Raw genomic sequence first — 21,483 nt, forward strand, 5'->3', positions numbered from 1 at the left:
AGGCTCAAAAGCTTATAATTAATGTTGGACTGCTCATGTTGGAAGAATGCATGTTATCCATTCCTGTTGTTCACAATAGTGTTGTACGGTATACCGTAACTTTGGTACATTTTCGATAATACAACATGAAAAACGGTTCGGTACCTGCATTTTTCTAACTCTCGGTTCTTCCATCAAATGTGTCTCATGTCAACAAAATTAAATCAAATGTTATTCGTCACATGCTTTCTAAACAGGTATGGACTAACAGTGAAATGCTTACTTATGGGCCCTTGTAAACGATGCAGAGAGAAAATAGAGAAATAATAGAAAAGTTATTATACGTAATAATAAATACACAATGAGTAATGATAGGTTGGCTATATACACAGGACACCAGTACCGAGTTGATGTGCAGGGGTACGAGGTAATTGAGGTAGATATGTATGCATGTGTCTGCGCCTATGTTTGTGTTGCTTCACAGTCCCCACTGTTCCTTAAGGTGCATTTTTCTGTTTTTAAAATCTGATTCTACTGCTTGCATCAGTTACCTGATGTGGAATAGAGTTCCATGTAGTCATGGCTCTGTGTCGTACTGTGAGCCTCCCAAAGTGTGTTCTGGACTTGGGGACTGTGAAGAGACCTCTGGTGGCATGTCTTGTTGGGTATGCATGGGTGTCTGAGCTGTGTGCTCGTCGTTTAACTCTCTGGGATATGTGGGATGGTAGTGTCTCACCTCAAATATGTTTGTTTTGTTCAATAAAGTCCATCATTTATGGCCAAATACCTACTTTTTGTTCACGTGTTTAGCCCAGTAATCCAAATGCATAATGCGATATCACTTGTTCAGACGAAATGTCAAAAAAGTTCTATTACAGTTCGCAGAAAAATGTCAAACGATGGATAGAATCAATCTTTAGGATGTTTTTATCATAAATCTTCAATAATGTTCCAACCGGAGAATTACTTTGTCTTTAGAAATGCAATGTAACGCAGCTACCTCTCACGAGCGTGTGCGAGACTGTGCTCATGGCACTCTGACAGACCTCTGGCTCAAACAGCTCTCATTCTCTCCTCCTTCACAGTAGAAACCTCAAAAAAGGTTCTAAAGACTGTTCAAATCTAGTGGAAGCCATAGGAAGTGCACACTGTAGACAATGTATATTCGATAGGCAATGACTTGAAAAACTACAAACCTCAGATTTCCCACTTCCTGGTTGGATTTTTTCTCAGGTTTTTGCCTGCCATATGATGTTATACTCACAGACATCATTCAAACAGTTTTAGAAACTTCAGAGTGTTTTCTATCCAAATGTACTAATTATATGCATATTCTAGCTTTTGGGCCTGAGTAGCAGGCAGTTTACTCTGGGCACCTTATTATCCAAGCTACTCAATATTTCCCCCCAGTCCCAAAGAAGTTAAACATCTGTGCTTTTAACATGCCAATACCTCTCTCAAATACAAGTAGTGATGAAGTCAATCTCTCCTCCACTTTGAGCCAGGAGAGATTGACATGCATAGTATTAATGTTTGCTCTCTGTGTACATCCAAGACCCAGCCATACTGTCCTGTTCTGAGCCAATTGCAATTTTCCTAAGTCCCTCTTTGTGGCACCTGACCACATGACTGAACAGTAGTCAAGGTGTGACAAAACTAGAGCCTGTAGGACCTGTCTTGTTGATAGTTCTGTAAAGAATGTAGAGCAGCGCCTTATTATGGACAGACTTCTCCCTATCTTAGCTATTGTTGTATCAATATGTTTTGACCATGACCAACTTGCTGGATTTCCACATTATTCATTACGAGGTGTAGTTGAGGTTTAGGGTTGAGTGAATGATTTGTCCCAAATACAATGCTTCATTTTTTTATTTAGGGCTAACTTATTCCTTGCCACACATTCTGAAACTAACTGCAGCTCTTTGTTAATTGTTGCAGTAATTGTAGTCACTGTAGTAGCTGACATGTAGAGTGTTGATTCATCAACATACATACACACTGGCCTTACTCAAAGCCATTGGCATGTTGTTAGTAAATATTGAAAAAGTAAGGGGCCTAAACAGCTGGGGAAAACCTGTTTCTACATGGATTATGTTGGAGAGGCCATCATTAAAGAACACCCTTTGTGTTCTGTTAAACAGGTAACTCTTTATCCATATTATAACAGGAGGTGTAAAGCCATAACACGTTTTTCCAGCAGACTTTGATGGATAATGTCAAAAGCTGAAATGAAGTCTAACAAAACAGCCCCCACAATATTTTTATTCTCAATTTCTCTCAGCCAATCAGTAATTTCTGTAAGTGCTGTGCTTGTTGAATGTCCCTCCCTATAAACATGCTGAAAGCCTGTTTTTTACTGTAAAATAGCATTGTATCTGATCAAACACAATGTTTTCCAGAAGTTTACTAAGGGTTGGTAACAGGCTGGTTGGTCTGCTATTTGAGCTAGCAAAGGGGGATTTCTATTTTTAGGTAGCAGATTGACTTTTGCTTCCCTCCAGGTCTGAGGGCACACACTTTCCTAAGATGCTTAAATTGAAGATATGACCAATAGGAGTGGCAATATTGTCCCTATTATCCTCAGTAATTTGCGATCCAAGTTGTCAGACCCCGGTGGCTTGTCATTTTTCACCTCTTCCACACTGACTTTACAGAATTCAAATATACGTGGATGTGTAGTGTCAGCGTTTGTTGCTGGAATGTCATGCCTAAATTTGCTAATCTTGGCAATTAAACAATGATTAAAGTGGTTTGCAATATAAATTGGTTTTGTGATGAATGAGCCATCTGATTCAGTGGATGAAGGAGCTGAGTTTGCCTTTTTTCCCTAAATTTCATTGAAGGTGCTCCAAAGCTATTTACTGTCATTCTTTATGTCATTTATCTTTGTTTCATAGTGTAGTTTCTTATTTTTATTCAGATTAGTCACATGATTTCTTAAATTTGCAGTACTTTTCATAAATGTGTCAAGTGCAATGTCTGTTTGCTCCTCATTACACACCACGGACCAACAAATATTCTTTACATCAACAACATAGGAATCACTACAAAACTTATTGTATGACCTCTTATACACTAGATTAGGCCCAGAATTTGGACCTTTGGATTTCCTAGATATGGCTACTATGTTGTGATCACTACATCTGATGGATCTGTACACTGCTTTCAAGCACATTTCTGAAGCATTACTAAAGATATGATCAATACATGTTCATGATTTCAACATGTCCTGAATGGCAGTGATGTACTGGGCTGTACTCACTACCCTCTGTAGCGGCTTGCGGTCGGATGCCAAGCAGTTGCCATACCAAGTGATGATGCAGCCAGTCAATAACTTAATGATCTGAGGGGCCAGGCCAAATCCTTTCAGCCTCCTGGGGCGGCAGGTAGCCTAGTGGTTAGAGCGCTAGGACAGTAACCAAAAGGTTGCTGGATCAAATCCCTGAGCTGACAAGGTAAAAATCTGTCTTTCTGCCCCTGAACAAGGTAGGTAACCCACTGTTTCCAGAAGGCCGTCATTGTAAATAAGAATTTGTTCTTAATGGACTTGCCTAGTTAAATAAAGGCTGAATCCTGAGCGAGAAGAGGCATTGTTGTGCCCTCTTCACGACTGTATTGGTGTGTTTGGACCATGATAGATAAAAACCCAACAAGCATGTGTTACTAGAAAGCTAACAAATCCTATACATGGGAATTCCTGTATTGGATACATGGTAAATGCTAACTAGCGTGAGCAAACAAACAAACCCCAAGGACAGACAACTCAACGTTATACAAGTATCTCAAAAGGCTACTCACAGTTTACTACACACACAAAACAAATATTACACGGCAGGAGGGGATCCAGGATCCCTTTATCCAGAATGGGATTGTCTCTAGCAGCTGCTGTTACCAAGATGCTTGATATTGCAAGCCACTAGCTAACAAGTTAGCAAACCAAATACACAGCTGGATATAATAAATGTTGCACATCTTAGATAATTCACTTTAAACTAGGGCTGCCTGAATTAAATCAGTTTTGTCAAGTTAACTTTTTGTAATTTTAGTGCACTCATTTTCATTAATCGTGATTCATCGCACTGAAAGTAATTGAAAGTATTCTAAATACACTAAAACATCCTAAATATATACAGCTAAAAAACAACAATGCTATGTCAAAACAAGTTTACATTAAGGTTAAAGAAAGTGGGCTGTCAATTTACCAGATTTTCCTAACCATTACAAAAAAAAGAGGTGACTATTCATGTAATATTTTTTAATAATATTTTGGGATTAATCACAGCAAATCCTGCAATTAACTTGATTAAAAACTACTTTAAACAATAGTTGTGAATTTCATACAGATGTAAATAACATGCTGACCTGGAGTGACTGACATCATCACAAGGCTCCCATTTGCTCATTGTGGTTCTATGTAAACACAAATGACATGGCTTAAATCAGCCGTTTGGGGAATGTTTCATAATGAATAATCTGACATGTGAAATTAAGAACATGATGTGCTTTATCTATTACCTTGTGCACAAGTTGACTGGAGGTATTTATTAAAAGCACAAATATTGAAATGTATTCAAAAATACACAAAAAAAACGGATTGAAAATCATAACATGGGTATTTCAAAATACATATAAGGTCCAACCCTAGTGCTAACACACACACACACATTTGTTAGAAACATGAATACAGATATAAATCGCCTCGCAGAACCACAGTGCGATTATCTTCAAACTACATAAACTGAAACAAGGCCCGGATTGAAACAACAGTTAATTGAATAGAGCCACCTCATATTTGACATGCACAATTTAAAGCACTCCACACTGAGATGAAGTCTGTCGTTACCGCATTATTACTACAGTAAGTTTGTACTGGTGCGTTTTATGTCTGCATCGGTAGCCCTGAAATGTTTGGAAAGCCCAGAGGCTCTATCGCGCTCTCTCTCGCTCTCTGGATTAGATTATCAGTATCGGAAAATGCATTACTCTCTGTTCATGCTCTCCCTCTATGTTCTTTCTCTCGCTCTCTGACAGATCTGGTCATAGTCCAACTCTGGATCCCATTTTGACAATACCAAACTACTGGTTCAAGTTTATTTTTATTTTTATTTATTTTTCTCCCCAATTTCGATCTCGTCTCATCGCTGCAACGGGCTCAGGAGGCGAAGGTCGATTCATGCGTCCTCCGAAACATGACCCACCAAACACCCAGCCACTTAACCCGGAAGCCAGCCGCAGCAATGTGTCGGAGGAAACACAGTCCACAGAGGTCAGCCTGCAGGCACCCGGCCTGCCACAACGAGTCACTATAGCGTGATGAGTAAAGCCCCCCCCGGTCAAACCCTCCCCTAACCTGGACGACACTGGGCCAATTGTGGACCTCGAATCACAGCCTACAGTCTAGGATTGAACCCGGGTCTGTAGTGATGTCTCTAGCACTGCGCCACTCGGGAGGCCCATGGTTCTAGTTTCTATTGAGGAAAATCACCTGCTGATGTTGATTATCTGCACTTGTTAGAATCTCAGCCCTAATCATGAAAAGCTTTTTTTTTTCATGGACAATGACATTCAACCACCATTGCAAATGTACAGTTCAGTCAAGTGTTTATTACACAAAGCCTTCACTTGTTTTTTTTTATATTTTATTTTCTGGCATGGCCGAAAATAAAATATCTTACAAAAACAAGTGAAGGCTGAAGATTGTCCATTGGAATTGCAATCTGTGCTTATATTCCAAAATAAATCAGACTTGTGCTATGGTAACCATGGCTCTTTAAGGGATGAATGATTTGTACAAGTGAACACACAAGTAGGCGTCGGCAAGAATACACACATCTCTCCATTTGCCGCTTTTTTGCTGATGCAACTCAAATCGACACAAAACACAATATACAGATCTACATTGCATTTTACAGTATAAGCCAAATATAGGCCCATTGAACTATGCCTGTGTGTGTATGAATCATGGCTTGAATCATCGTCAACAAATGAACACACAAACACACCTCAGTTCTATGGCAGTGTGTGTAGGCAGGGAAGTGGGGTGATTGAAGGCTTTGTTTTAACAATGAAGGCAAGTCAATTACAACAACGTAGATGACATGAACATCCTCTTTTTGTATATGTTCATCCATACAGTATGAATTCAGATTTGTGCTCAGTGACTTGTGAACTATTGATTTGGTGATCCATAGATTTAGTTGCTTGGCAACTCATCCTGTGGCAGTGTGTGTAGGCCTTCTAGAAGACTAACAACATACGAAATGCTTCAGTCTGGTTTTAGACCCCATCATAGCACTCAGACTGCACTTGTGAAGGTGGTAAACAACATTTTAATGGCGTCAGACTGAGGCTCTGCATCTGTCCTGGTGCTCATAGACCTTAGTACTGCTTTTGATAACATCGATCAGCACATTCTTTGAGAGATTGGAAACCCAAATTGGTCTACACGGACAAGTTTAGATCTTATCTGTCGGAAAGATATCATTTTGTCTCTATGGATCGTTTGTCCTCTGACAAATCAAATGTAAATTTCAGTGTTCCTCAAGGTGACGTTACAGGACCACTTTTGTTTTCAATATATATTTTACCTCTTGGTGATGTCATTCGGAAACATAACTTTCACTGCTATGCGGACGATACACAGCTGTACATGTCGATGAAACATGGCGAAGCCCCAAAATTGCCTTCGCCGGAGCCCCAAAATTGCCTGTGTTTCTGACATAAGAAAGTGGATGCGGCAAATGTTTTACTTTTAAACTCGGACAAAACAGAGATGCTAGTTCTAGGTCCCAAGAAACAAAGCAATCTTCTGTTGGATCTGACAATTAATCTTGATGGTTGTACAGTCATTTCAAATAAAACTGTAAAGGACCTCGACGTTACTCTGGACCCTGATCTCTCTTTTGACGAACATATCAAGACTGTTTCAAGGACAGCTTTTTTCCCCCACCTACGTAACATTGCAAAAATTCTTGGGAAAAAACTAAAAAATTATAATAAAATCGGTAAATTCCTGTCCAAAAATGATGCATAAAAAGTAATACATGCTTTTGTCACTTCTAGATAAGACTTCTGCAATGCTCCACTTTCCAGCTACAGCACTAAATAAACTTTAGTTTACTGCTAAACACAGCTGCTAGAACCAAAAAAAATCATCATATTACTCCTGTGCTAGCCTCTCTACACTGGCTTCCTGTTAAGGCAAGGGCTGATTTCAAGGTTGTACTGCTAACCTACAAAGCATTACATGGGCTTGCTCCTATCTATCTTTCCGATTTGGTTCTGCCGTACATACCTGCACATACGCTGCGGTCACAAGACGCAGGATGTCCCTAGAATTTTTAAGCAAACAGCTGGAGGCAGGGCTTTCTCCTATAGAGCTCCATTTTTATTGAATGGTCTGCCTATCCATGTTAGAGTCTCGATCTTTAAGTCTTTATTGAAGACTCATCTCTTCAGTTGGTCATATGATTGAGTGTAGTCTGACCCAGGGGTATGAAGGTGAACGGAAAGGCACTGGAGCGACGAACCACCCTTGCTGTCTCTGCCTGGCCGGTTCCGATCTCTCCACTGGGATTCTCTGCCTCTAACCCTATTACAGGGGCTGAGTCACTGGCTTACTAGTACTCTTCCATGCCGTCCCTAGGAGGGGTGCGTCACCTGAGTGGGTTGTGTCTCTGACATGATCTTCCTGTCTGGGTTGGCGCCCCCCTTGGGTTCATGCCGTGGGGGAGATCTTCGTGGGCTATATTCGGCCTTGTCTCAGGGTAGTGGTGTGGGGGCTGGGCTTTGGCAAAGTGGGTGGGGTTATATCCTGCCTGGTTTGCCCTGTCCGGGGGTATAGTCAGACGGGGCCAGTGTCTCCCGACCCCTCCTGTCTCAGCCTCCAGTATTTATGCTGCAGTAGTTTATGTGTTGGGGGGCTAGGGTCAGTCTGTTATATCTGGAGTATTTCTCCTGTCTTCTCCGGTGTCCTGTGTGAAGACCTGCTGTTTTCGACTCTCTCTACCGCACCTGCTGTCTCTAACTCTGAATGATCGGCTATGAAAAGCCAACTGACATTTACTCCTGAGGTGCTGACCTGTTGCAACCTCTACAGCCACTGTGATTATTATTATTTGACCCTGCTGGTCATCTATGAATGTTTGAACATCTTGGCCATGTTATAATCTCCACCTGGCACAGCAAGAAGAGGACTGGCCACCTCTCAGAGCCTTGTTCCGCTCTAGGTTTCCTCCTAGGTTCCTGCCTTTCTAGGGAGTTTTTCCTAGCCAACGGGCTTCTACATCTGCATTGCTTGCTGTTTGGGGCTTTAGGCTGGGTCTCTGTACAGCATTTTGTGACATCGGCTGACATAAAAAGGGATTTATGAATACATTTGATTGATTGATCCGGAATTTAATTTAATTGCTCCATCGATCACTACATACATCCATCTGCCCTCACATCCTAGAAGTCGTCAAAATTATGCGATTTATGTAGGCTGTTTTCTGAGGGGGGGTAAAATAAAAAATAAAATAATAATAATATAATATTCTACCCCATGGACGAGACTATTATATAATCTATCCCATGGACGAGACTATAATATTCTACCCCATGAACGAGACTATAATATTCTACCCCATGAACAAGACCTATTAGTGCTGTTTTTTGGTTGTCTGGTTGCAATCAGTCATGAGAACTATGCCACAACATTAGAATTTAGACTGTTTGACAATTTGCGTATTTCACACCATCCCTCATCCAACGCTTAACCCACATTAGCTGACATGGTGCCACGTTGAAAGTCACTGAGCTCTTCAGTAAGTCCATTCTACTGCCAATGTTTGTCTATGGAGATAACATAGCTGTGTGTTTGATTCTATACACCCATCAGCAATGGGTGTGGCTGAAATAGCCAAATCCACCAATTTGAAGGGGTGTCCACATACACCATATATACAAAAGTATCTGCAGTCGTTATGAATGCTGGACTTGTGGTTCACTATGAGCAGAAGAATACACCGGAAGTTGAAACTTACCGATTCTACCAGTGAAATTAAAATGCACTCATTCTAGCTTGTGGTTTGGATAATGTTGATGTTTATGACAACAAAATAATGTTGCTAATATAGTAATGACGATGCAGTGGCAGTTCCAAGGTAAAAATTTCCCTTTCAACTTTTGCATTTCTTTGTTGCAATGAAAATTAAATGGAACTCCATTTAGACTCTCGGGAAGGGATTTGCATTTTTACCTTTCAAGACGATTCGATACCCATCTACATGGGCTCCAATACCACAGGAACAACACATTTTAGTTTGAAATGATTCGGTGCGATTCGGTTCGATTAGAGAATGAATCGATGAGAAACAATGCATAAACACATTCATGCTGCTGATGGAGATGATGAGGGTGTGTGTGTGATGCATGTCTATGGTGTAGGTACCTAAGTCATTAGGGGGACGAGGCAACTACCAACCCCATTAAAAATGTACTCTGTAACCATTAATAATTAGGGAAAGGGGATACCTAGTCAGTTGCACATCAATGCATTAAGCTAAAATGTGTCTTCCCCATTTAACCCAACCCCTCAAATCAGAGGTGCGGGGGGATGCCTTAATCAACGTCCATGTCATTGGCGCCCAAGGAGCAATTGCTGTTGGGGATTAACCGCCTTGCTCAAGGGCATTTTTACACCTTGCCGGCTCGGGGAGTCGAACCAGCGACCTGCCACCTTAACTGTGTTATAGTATGTCTTCACTGGCATTTTCAACCTCTCCCTGTCCGAGTCTCTAATCCCAACATGTTTCAAGCAGACCACCATAGTCCCTGTGCCCAAGAACACTAAGATAACCTGCCTAAATGACTACTGACCCATAGGCTGGTCATGGCTCACATCAACACCATTATCCCAAAAATCCTAGATGATGCAATCTCTATTGCACTCCACACTGCCCTTTCACACCTGGACAAAAGGAACACCCATGTGAGAATGCTATTCATTGACTACGGCTCAGCGTTCAACACCGTAGTGCCCTCAAAGCTCATCAATAAGCTAAGGAACCTGGGATTAAACACATCCCTCTGCAACTGGATCCTGGACTTCCTGACGGGCTGCCCCCAGGTGGTAAGGGTAGGTAACAACATCTGCCACGCTGATACTCAACATGGAGGCCCCTCAGGGGTACGTGCTCAGTTCCCTCCTGTACTCCCTGTTCACTCATGAATGCACGGCCAGGCACGACTCCAACACCATTATTAAGTTAACTGATGACACAACAGTGGTAGGCCTGATCACCGACAACGATGAGACGTGGCAGGAGGTCAGAGACCTGACAGTGTGGTGCAAGGACAAGAACCTCTCCCTCAATGTGATCAAGACAAAGGAGATGATTGTGGACTACAGGAAAAGGAGAAATGGGCACGCTTTCATCGACGGGGCTGTAGTGGAGCAGGTTGAGAACTTCCTTGGCGTCCACATGACCAACAAACTAACATGGTCCAAGCACAACAAGACAGTTGTGAAGAGTGTACGACAAACCTATTCCCCCTCACGAGACAGAAAAGATTTGGCATGGGTCCTCAGATCCTCAAAAGGTTTTACAGCTGCACCATCGAGAGCATGGTTGCTTCACTGCCTGGTATGGCAACTAATCGGCCCAGACCGCAAGGCACTACAGAGGATAGTGCGTACAGCCCAGTACATCACCGGGGCCAAGCTTCCTTCCATCCAGGAGCTCTGTACCAGGCGGTGTCAGAGGAAGGCCCTAAAATGTGTCAAAGAGTCCAGCCTAGTCATAGACTGTTCTCTCTGCTACTGCGCGGCAAGCGGTACCGGAGCGCCACGTATTAGGTCCAAAGAGGCTTCTAAACAGCTTCTACCCCCAAGCCATAAGTCTCGTGAACAGCTAATCAAATGACAACCCGGACTATTTGCATTGCCTCCAACCCTCTGCTGCTACTCTCTGTTATCATCTATGCATAGTCACTTTAATAACTCTACCTATATGTACATATTACCTCAATACCGGTGCACACGCACATTGACAATACCAGTATCCCCTGTAAATAGCCCCGCTGTTGTTATTTTACTGCTGCTCTTTATCTCTTACTTTTTTTGTTAGGTATTTTCTTCAAACTGAATTGCTGGTTAAGGGCTTGTAAGTAAGCATTTCACAGTAAGGTCTACACCTGTTGTATTCAGCGCATGTGACAAATATAATTTGATTATACAGACAAAATACATTTAAGTTTAAGAGATGTGAAGTGTGACAAGAAAAGAGCTGTGCAGTCACTGCAGTGCAATGAACCCAGTGTGCCAACATCAAAAGACCATCATGCACCTCTTCTCTGCCCCAGGTGATTCATCACTTTTGCCTTGCATTTCCCCAAGAGAATATGAACACGCTAGGAAACCAGAGAGTTGTCAACTGGAAGCCTAAATATAGGCATTAAAATGATTCAAAGTGAAAACAATAGCCTATAATAGACCGACAACTGCGTCATAGCAATCTGTGAGCTCATCGGTCTTCCTTTACGTTCCAATACATTCGCCACAGTTGACCAATTAGCTGATGTAGATCTCATTGCAAGCCCATTTTTTTGAGGATTTTATTGGACAAGGGCATAGTTACAGAGCCTGTTGAGCATTGGTGGACAGGAAAAGAAGCAACACTCGCTCACCATTAAATATTCTTCGTTTTATTTAGCAAGAGATTCTGAAGAAGGCTATGAAGGCCGAAAAATCGATCTTTTAAACTTGCTTAATAAAACTACCCATTTTTAATAGCTAGTGTCCTTTTCCTGTCCAATGATGTTTGCATATTTTTAGGTTGCACCTCTACTCACGTTGGTTGAACACCCTCTACTTCTTTCCATGGTGAACATTGGTCACAGTTCGCCCAACCAGGGCTAACAACGTATTAAAATTCCAGTAGCATCATTGTAGCCTCAAATATATCATAATTTAAAGAATTTGCATTGTGCTGTTTCACATCACTGGTTCACTTTACTACACAGAATGCTTATACACAAATTCCCCAGTAAAAACATGTAGGCGTGTTGGTGTTGCATGATCATTGGTGTTGGTGTTGCATGATCATTGAGAAGCGAAATAACAGTTGTTTTTCCCCAATGCAATGTGTAGACTGCGTCATGATTATGTTTGTGCTACTACAATGTCCTTAGGTTGTACCCTACATCCTAAATTAACCTACAAAAAATATATATTTTAAAATGTTCTTTTTTTATTTAAGCCGTTTAGAAATGAGGCAGAGACGTAAATAAACTAACACATGCACAGCAACACGGCTGTTCACCGAGTAGGAGTTTTCACTGGGTGATAAGTGACTGCATCCGTTTTGTAACTGGGTGCCCCCGTTTTGTAACGAGTGCCACTGTAACAGTAATGCTTCCGTCCCTCTCCTTGCCCCAACCTGGGCTTGAACCAAGGACCCTCTGAACACATCAACAACTTCCTACAAGACGCGCCATTACCTATCGCTCTGCAAATGCCACCACAAATCCAACTTTTCAGAGCGAGTGACGTCACTTACACTTAACACTGCTAACTATCTAGCCATTTCCCATTAGTTACACCCCGTTCAAAGCAGAAGTCAAGCACGTGGAGTATTATTTTTTATTTAACTAGGAAAGTCAGTTAAGAACAAATTGTAATTTACAATAACGGCCAAGGAACGACAGCTCGGGGATTCGATCTTAGCAACCTTTCGGTTACTGGCCCAACGCTCTAACAACTAGGCTACCTGCCGCCCCAAAAGTAGAGTACCGTAATTTCCGGACTATAAGCCGCTACTTTATTCCCACACTTTGAACCTCGCGGTTTATACAATGACGCGGCTAATTTATGGATTTTTCCCGCTTTCACAAGATTCATGCCACCAAAAAACTGAGCACCGTCACATAATGTGACGTAAATCGAGCGCGCTCAAACTTCCCATCATTCTGATTACGGTAGTCATTTTGTCACCCCCATCATGGCAAAGACACGGAGAAATGCATATGATGGTGCAGCTTTCAAGTTGAAGGCGATCGATCTGGCTGTTGGAAAAGGAAATAGAGCTGCTGCATGGGAGCTTGGCCTTAATGAGTCGATGATAAGACGTTGGAAACAGCAGCGTGAGGAACTGACTCAGTGCAAAAATACAACAAAAGCTTTCAGAGGGAAGAAAAGCAGATGGCCCAAAGTATTTGCAGCTACTCGACATCAGTGTAAATCGTGCATTTAAGGTGGCGCTCCTTGTTCAGTGGGAGGCTTGGATGACAAGTGGGGAGAAATCCTTCACTAAAACGGGCCGCAGGCGAAGAGTATCTTATGGTCAAGTCTGCCAGTGGGTCCTGACAGCGTGGAGCATTGTCAAAAAATCCACTATCATCAACGGGTTTCGAAAGGCTGGACTGCTGCGTGTTGAAGGGGCAGCATGAGCTCAGCGGGGTATTTGCCTCCGGATGAAAGTGATGAGAGCGACAATGAAAACGATCCAACATCGGATGAAGCAATTCTGAGGCTATTCAACTCCGACACCGAAGGAGATGACTTCAGTGGTTTCAGTGCACAGGAGGAGGAAGATAGTGACCAAAGACTTTCTTGGTAGGCTACTGTTTGAACTTTTGTTACAAGCAGTGTTTCGTTAAAGCCTATTTATTTTTGTTACAACGCCGTGTTTCGTTTAAAGGCTGTGTAAAGTTAATTTGTTTCAATGTACCGGTAGGCACCTGCGGCTTATAGACATGTGCGGCTTATTTATGTACAAAATACATATTTTTTTTATAATTCAGTGGGTGCGGTTTATATTCAGGTGCGCTTAATAGTCCAGCAATTACGGTAATGAGAGTTTCAGAGTTTTTGCATGAATAAGGGTTTGCGCTTAATAAAATCCCCATATGTGCTTTATCTGCCTTCACAATGAAAACTAGTTTGAAAGTTCAAACATTTATTTTATGGAAAATATATGTTCTTTAACGATGCAACATGCTGACTTATTGACAATATGACCGGTGCAGATTACTGTTCGATTATAGAAGGGCTCCATCACAGGTTTTGCCCAGTCACGTCACGGGCCATAACTCGGTGCACCCCAAGCTTAGCCTAATCGAACTCCCTGATTTTTACTGAGAGGAGGCGTGGCAAGTTTGCTCTGCCATCCAAAGCTATATGGTTACAAGTTGTGTAGCGAGCAGTGTGGGAATGACATTTCTAAATTCTTACAAAACAGACAAGGTGGAATTGTAGACCTACATTATCGATGTATACAATGTAGCCTAGGAAACAGCACTGGTGACTAGGCTGGGTTAAGTGTACCCTATCAGTATATGGCATTGCAATATCACACAGCTTTGCTGCACTGTACAGTGGCATATTTGAGTCAAATAATTTTACAATCATTGCATAGCCAATGCTTTGCTGCACATGTGAACTGCCATGGCCATAAACAGCCTAACTATTCAAAAAAAATATATATAATAATAATAATATAGAAAAACTAATAGGGTGTGGGAACCCTGCTCGACGGCATATCAAAGTTCCAGTGTGGGAACCCTGCTCTACGGCATATCAAAGTTCCAGTGTGTGAACCCTGCTCTACGGCATATCAAAGTTCCAGTGTGTGAACCCTGCTCTACGGCATATCAAAGTTCCAGTGTGGGAACCCTGCTCTACGGCATATCAAAGTTCCAGTGTGGGATCTCTGCTAGTTTTAAAGATATGGTATTCAGAGAAATTGGAATAGTAGGCAATATAACCAATCATTGCCCACCTTTCACTTGTATCATTGCACATACTGCAAATCACTAGCAGAGGGCAATTTTTTAAATAAATGTTCACATTCATTCTGTTGGTAATGCAAATTGGATAGTAAGTCTAAAAGTAGCAGAAATCCCACTCTAGACCTTTGATATGCCCATACAGAATATTATGTTCAACAATATAAAGAACAATTTGGCACAAATTTGGCACAAAAGTAAAGCTTCATATGACACTAAGTGTTGCTTTGTAGCACCTACAGATTAAACATTATGGTGTCTTAAAGGGATAGTTCACCCAAATTACAAAATGGCATTTTGGGTTCCTTACCCTGTAAGCAGTCTATGGACAAGGCATGACAGCAACCCATACCATGGTTTAGTTTCCCTGACACTGTTTCCAGAGGCTAACATTTTAGCATGTGGCACAAATACTATTAAAGTCATGGGACCAATATTAGCAGGTGGAAACAGTGCCAGGGAAACTAAAGCAAAGCATGGATTGCTGTCACACCTAGTCCATGGACTGGTTACATGGTAAGGAAACCAAAATGTCATTTTGTAATTTGGGTTAACTATTTAGCAGACACTCTTATCCAGAGCAACTTACAGGAGCAATTAGAGAGATACGTGCCTTGCTCAGGAGCACATCAGCAGATTTTTTACCTTTCAGTTTCTGGTCAACCCTCTTAACTACCTGCCGCCTATAAAAGGAGGCCGGGTATGGCCAAAATGTTATCAATATGGCAACTTTGATCAATTATTTCTCAATTATGCTTTAAGATACAGATGTCAAATGTCAACAGTCTTCCTCCACGTTGTTTTATTTAATTTCGTGAAAATCCCCAATCATGGTCTTTTTCTGTCCTGGTTTCGTATGGAATCCCTCCTACCATCCTTGGGACCGTAAATATTAAAATAGACCTACCAGAACAATGGGCTTATCTGACCATTCATTCTTCCGCATGCCAACACTCATCCCTGTGGAAAATGCGTGGCCCCTATTGCACAACGTGAACGCATTGTAGCCTAACATAGCCTGCCCTTCAGGTATAGCAGAATGAATGCTGTGTTGAAGCAGTTCGAGAGAGAGTTGGGTCCGATTTCATTCAATTTCAAGAGCCGAGTATGGACTAATTGCAAGTGCAATTGCATGACATTCACGTAACTCATAGTTGAGTTTATATGTTTGTTCCCTGTGCTCATCTCATTGCCAATTAAGCGTTTTTTGCACGGCCTTACCTCCTCCAGAACATTGACGGTGTTCTTACAGCTCTGCAACCGGGTGGTGAAACTGGAAGTCGTGGGGGAATTGTAGTCCTCGGTGGTCTCCGAGAGGAACTCGGATACCGAGATCTGGTCTGGCATCCTTTACCACGGAAAAAGATGAGTGGAAAATCAAAAAACCAACACCACGAATTAGAGATTGAAATAGGAATTGTAGGCTACGGAATCAACCTTTGTTGAGGTACAGCCCACACGATGAGAGAATTTTTTTAAGAATCCGTTGGATATGGTGAAATGTCCAGCCCAAAACGTACTCTCCACACTATTTCCAACCTTTCCCTCTATCCAAGCTTTAATTACACCCTTTCAGCTGTAAAAACCCGATTCAGTTGTGTTCCCGAATCCTCCAAAAACAAATGGTATGCACGGGCGACAGATGTCCTCATTGCCAAATGTGGTGATACGTTTTTCAAGAACAAGCTTTTAGGCACCAAGAGACAATTCAGTTATTGCAATTATTGTAGAGACTCTGGCAGCCGCTTATCTTTCCCCTTGTTTTTTTTTCTCTCTCGCCCTATCTGCTGTCTGTCATTAGCGCACGCACGCCATGTCTCTCCCCGCGTTCGTGACGAAAATAAACAAGGAAAAGCTTTGCGCATGTCTCTGCCCTGTGGAGACAAACAGAAGTGGGAGGTAAAATCATTGACATAATGATTTAGGCGTGTAGAATACATTTGTAAGTGTGGAACTGATTAATTGTGAACATGAAATAATACTCTGTAGTTGTAAACACATATACTCAAACGTGTAACTGATGAGTTGTGAACATTAAAAAAACGAAATTGTTGAAATTACGCAATTATTGCCACACATGTCAATTTCACACTCAGACTTTAAGCTGTACTTTTGCCCCTACAATGACAAAAATATTGGTAGATGTGCAAACAGCCATTTGCAAGTAAGGCGAGAGCGAGCATGAGATCTGGGAGGTGGGACCTGTTTCTTCTTCTATGAGGCTTAATGACTGTGGCATCAAATAAATGTTGCATTACCGCCACCAACTAGTCTGGAGTATAACTCCCTTATACCTTGCTTTAAAAAAAAAATCCACAAATAGTCTACAATAACCCATACACTCATTTAAAACTCACCTACCTACTCCGCTAAATCTATTTAGTCATACCTCAGGCCAAAAAAGCTTGTAAGGGATTACTGATATCCTAACATCACTGTCGGGCAAAGAGTCAATATCAAAACTCAAAAGAACAGACAATGACTTCTGTTTCACCACTCACACCACCCTTTCTGCGTCACATCAAACGATGAGCATCACAAATACCGGGAATCTTCCACTTCAGTTGGTCCATTTTCACATTTACCCCAACCCCCATTAATCAGTCCTTTCAATGGTGCCCTGCTCCCACTGAACAACAGAAACAAACAATTATTACAAAACCACTTCAGCAGGAGCAGCGGCCAACCCCCTCCCATCGATGGAGGAATGTGTTCTCCACCACACCACCATCCTCCATCGGATCGGATCCGTCATGGACCAAATGATGGAGAGAATGGACCGATGGGAGAGGAGTGGTCTCCTCTCTCCACCTTCGGCTTCCCCAGCTCAAGACTCCCTTTCTCCTTTCTCTCCATCCCCCGGCTCCAGCGCTCTCCGTCTTGCGCTCCCGAGGGATTATGATGGAGCGGCGGCGGGGTGTCAGGGGTTCTTACTCCAACTGGAACTGTACCTGGCGACCGTGAGACCCACTCCCTCGGGAACGAAGAGGGTGAGTGTCCTCGTCTCCTGCCTGACGGGTCGTGCTCTGGAGTGGGCGAACGTGGTCTGGAATGGCCCAGACTCAGCGAAGGAGCACTACCCAGAGTTTACCCGCCGCTTTCGTGCCGTGTTTGACCACCCTCCAGGGGCACGAGCGGCGGGAGAGCGACTGTTCCATCTTAGGCAGGAGAGGAGGAGCGCCCAGGATTACGCGCTGGAGTTCCAGACCTTGGACGCTGGATCTGGGTGGAACGACAGGGCCCTTATCGACGGGACACCGCTCTCTCCCTAGATGAACTAATTGACATGTCCATCCGGCTGGACAATCTGCCTGCTGCCCACCGGCATTCGGAGAGGGTCCTGTGTGCAACCTTCCGGTTACTAGTCCACCGCTCTAACCACTAGGCTACCCTGCCGCCCCAGGGTTTCAGGTGCAGCTGGGAACTTTATGGATCGTGGACTGGCCATCAAGTTGGGTGTTCCGCTTGTGCCGATAGATTCTCCCTTTCCCGTGCACTCCCCATAAGGTTCAGGGTTGGTCAGGGAGGCCACGGTTCCACTGGACATGGGGACGCAGGGGAATCATAGGGAGCGTATAAGTCTCTTTATTATGGATTCGCCTGCGTTTCCAGTGATGCTGGGGATTCCCTGGCTGGCTCGGCACAATCCTAAGATTTCGTGGAGACAGGGGGTTCTCCAGGGGTGGTCAGAGGAGTGTTCTGGAAGGTGTCTGGGAGTTTCCATCGGTGCCACATCAGTGGAGAGTCCAGACCAGGGTGCGCATCGGTGCGCATGCCCCCCGAATATGCCAATTTGGCAATCGCTTTCAGTAAAAAGAAAGCGACTAAATTACTACCTCATTGACCGGGAGGGGATTGTGCGATAGATCTCCAGGTTAACGCTGTGTTTCCCAAGAGTCATGTGTACCCATTGTCCCAGGAGGAGACGTTGGCTATGGAGACATATGTCACAGAGTCTCTGAGACAGGGGTACATTCGGCCCTCCATCTCACCCGTCTCCTCAAGTTTATTTTTTGTGAAGAAAAAGGAGGGAGGTTTGCGTCCGTGTATTGATTATAGAGGTCTAAATGCCATCACAGTGGGGTTTAGTTACCCACTACATCCGAGTCAGACCGAGGCTCCTGCGGTGGAGGAGTGGGTACAGCGCTCCAAGGAGACCTGCAGGGCCGTCCAGGAATCCCTCCAGTGGACGGCAGAAGAGGAGTGCTGACCGCCACCACAGTGAGGCCCCCGTGTTTGTACCAGGGGACAGGGTCGGGCTCTCGACCCGAAACCTACCACTCCACTTGCCCTGCCGGAAGCTGGGGCCGTAGTGTGTAAGGCCTTCAAAGTCATGAAGAGAATAAACGAGGTGTGTTATCGATTACAACTTCCTTCCTATTATCGTATTAACCCCTCGTTTCATATGTCTCTCCTCAGACCGGTGGTAGCTGGTCCCCTGCAGGACGGTGAGGTGCCGGAGGTCCCTCCTCCCCCTCTGGACATCGAGGGGTCCCCGGCGTACACTACGGGCCATTCTAGACTCGAGACGCCGGGTGAGGTGCCTGCAGTACCCCGTGGACTGGGAGGGGTAGGTCCGGATGAGAGGTGCTGGGTACCGGTAGGGGGCATTTTGGATCCGTCGATGTTGAGGGATTTCCATCGCCTGTTGTTAATTTGGTTATTAGTTGGGCTTTATTAGACAGCCGGCCCGCCTGCTCTTGGTACGGGATTGTTCTATGTGTACTTGTCGTGCACGCATGTATGTCACGGCTGTTTCGTGTACGTGAGCTGTTTTTTGATACAGTTTAGTTCCCCTGTGGTTTGGGGTATTTGTATTGAGTGGCGTCTGCTTTTTCACCTGGTCGGTGTATTAAAGACGTTTCTACTCTGAACTCTCTGTCTCCTGCGTCTGACTCCTTCCTCCACTACACCCCGGACATTACACCCCCCTTTGAAGAAAGTCAAGGGATGATCTGGAGTAAAGGTTCAGAGCTTGCGATAGGAATCCGGAGATATGGTGGAGAAAAGCAGTCTGATATGCTCTGGGTTGATATCGCCCTGTGCAGGCTGGCAGGAGTTGACCGGGCTGAAGCTGGTAGATGTCCCAGTTAATGGTGATGGCTAACTAGCAGTGGCTAACTGACTACTAGCTAGTAGCTAGTTAATTGGCTAGCCTCCGAAGGGGGTTATGGTTCTAAAGTATAAAAAATTGCAGATCCATACCGCATTGGGTGAGGCGGGTTGCAGGAGAGTATGTTCCGTCCGTAGATGGAAAAATATGATAGAAAATCTATACGAAAAATATATGAAGAAAGAAATTATATATACAAGGGACGGGACAAGACAATCAAAACATCCCACTGCTACGCCATCTTGGATCTTTTTGGGCTGCATTCTGTACTGACCTTTAATTAATGTAAAACCATCTCTCAAACATTTACTTTTTGTATGTGCCCACTCTCCAGGACATCAGTTCTGTATGTGAATCCATGATAACAATGAAGACATTGTTGTGGACGGAATTGCTGAATCTCCACAAGACCTGGAAGGAGTCTGAGGACAAAGTAAGGGAAATGATCTTGGCGAAACTGAAGATGGACCACAGGCAGATTGAGGTTTAGCGAGCCCACAGGACTGCAAAACACATCACCGGCCTAGGTGATCGCAGCAAAAGGTGGCGCTACAAAGTATTAACTTAAGGGGGCTGAATAATTTTGCACGCCCAATTTTTCAGTTTTTGATTTGTTAAAAAAGTTTGAAATATCCAATAAATGTCGTTCCACTTCATGATTGTGTCCCACTTGTTGTTGATTCTTCACAAAAAAATACAGGTAAACAAAGTGGCATGGTTTAAAGTGGCTAGTGATACATGTATTACATAATGCAGTAGATGATATAGAGTACAGTATATATGTATACATATGAGATTAATAATGGGAATTGATGGGAATTGATGTAAAATATATCACTAGCCACTTTAAACAATGCTACTTAATATAATGTTTACATACCCTACATTATTTAAGTGGCTGGAGTTGAGTCAGTGTGTTGGCAGCAGCCACTCAATGTTAGTGGTGGCTGTTTAACAGTCTGATGGCCTTGAGATAGAAGCTGTTTTTCAGTCTCTCGGTCCCAGCTTTGATGCACCTGTACTGACCTCGCCTTCTGGATGATAGCGGGGTGAACAGGCAGTGGCTCGGGTGGTTGTTGTCCTTGATGATCTTTATGGCCTTCCTGTGACATCGGGTGGTGTAGGTGTTCTGGAGGGCAGGTAGTTTGCCCCCGGTGATACGTTGTGCAGACCTCACTACCCTCTGGAGAGCCTTACGGTTGTGGGCGGAGCAGTTGCCGTACCAGGTGGTGATAAGCCCGACAGGATGCTCTCGATTGTGCATCTGTAGAAGTTTGTGAGTGCTTTTGGTGACAAGCCGAATTTCTTCAGCCTCCTGAGGTTGAAGAGGCGCTGCTGCGCCTTCTTCACGATGCTGTCTGTGTGGGTGGACCAATTCAGTTTGTCTGCAATGTGTATGCCGAGGAACTTAAAACTTACTACCCTCTCCACTACTGTTCCATCGATGTAGATAGGGGGGTGTTCCCTCTGCTGTTTCCTAAAGTCCACAATTATCTCCTTAGTTTTGTTGACGTTGAGTGTGAGGTTATTTTCCTGACACCACACTCCGAGGGCCCTCACCTCCTCCCTGTAGGCCGTCTCGTCGTTGTTGGTAATCAAGCCTACCACTGTTGTGTCGTCCGCAA

The 21,483-nt window shown here is 43.5% G+C and overlaps 1 protein-coding gene across 4 annotated transcripts in view; it reads right to left on the bottom strand.

Annotated features, from left to right (window-relative positions):
* Window positions 1–16,636, bottom strand: part of LOC109875090 (arf-GAP with SH3 domain, ANK repeat and PH domain-containing protein 1) — a 185,652-nt gene extending 169,016 nt beyond the window's left edge. For 3 of the 4 annotated variants that reach the window (XM_031810256.1, XM_031810255.1, XM_031810254.1), the window contains exon 1: window positions 15,967–16,636. In XM_031810256.1, coding sequence (XP_031666116.1) covers window positions 15,967–16,092 — 126 coding nt within the window. In that variant the 5' untranslated portion in view covers window positions 16,093–16,636. The remainder of the gene's footprint in view (window positions 1–15,966) is intronic. The other variant, XM_020467254.2, reaches the window with a different exon arrangement.
* Between the last annotated feature and the right edge of the window lie 4,847 nt (window positions 16,637–21,483).

The sequence above is a fragment of the Oncorhynchus kisutch genome, linkage group LG30, assembly GCF_002021735.2.
Source record: "Oncorhynchus kisutch isolate 150728-3 linkage group LG30, Okis_V2, whole genome shotgun sequence".
NCBI classification, from domain to species: domain Eukaryota; kingdom Metazoa; phylum Chordata; class Actinopteri; order Salmoniformes; family Salmonidae; genus Oncorhynchus; species Oncorhynchus kisutch.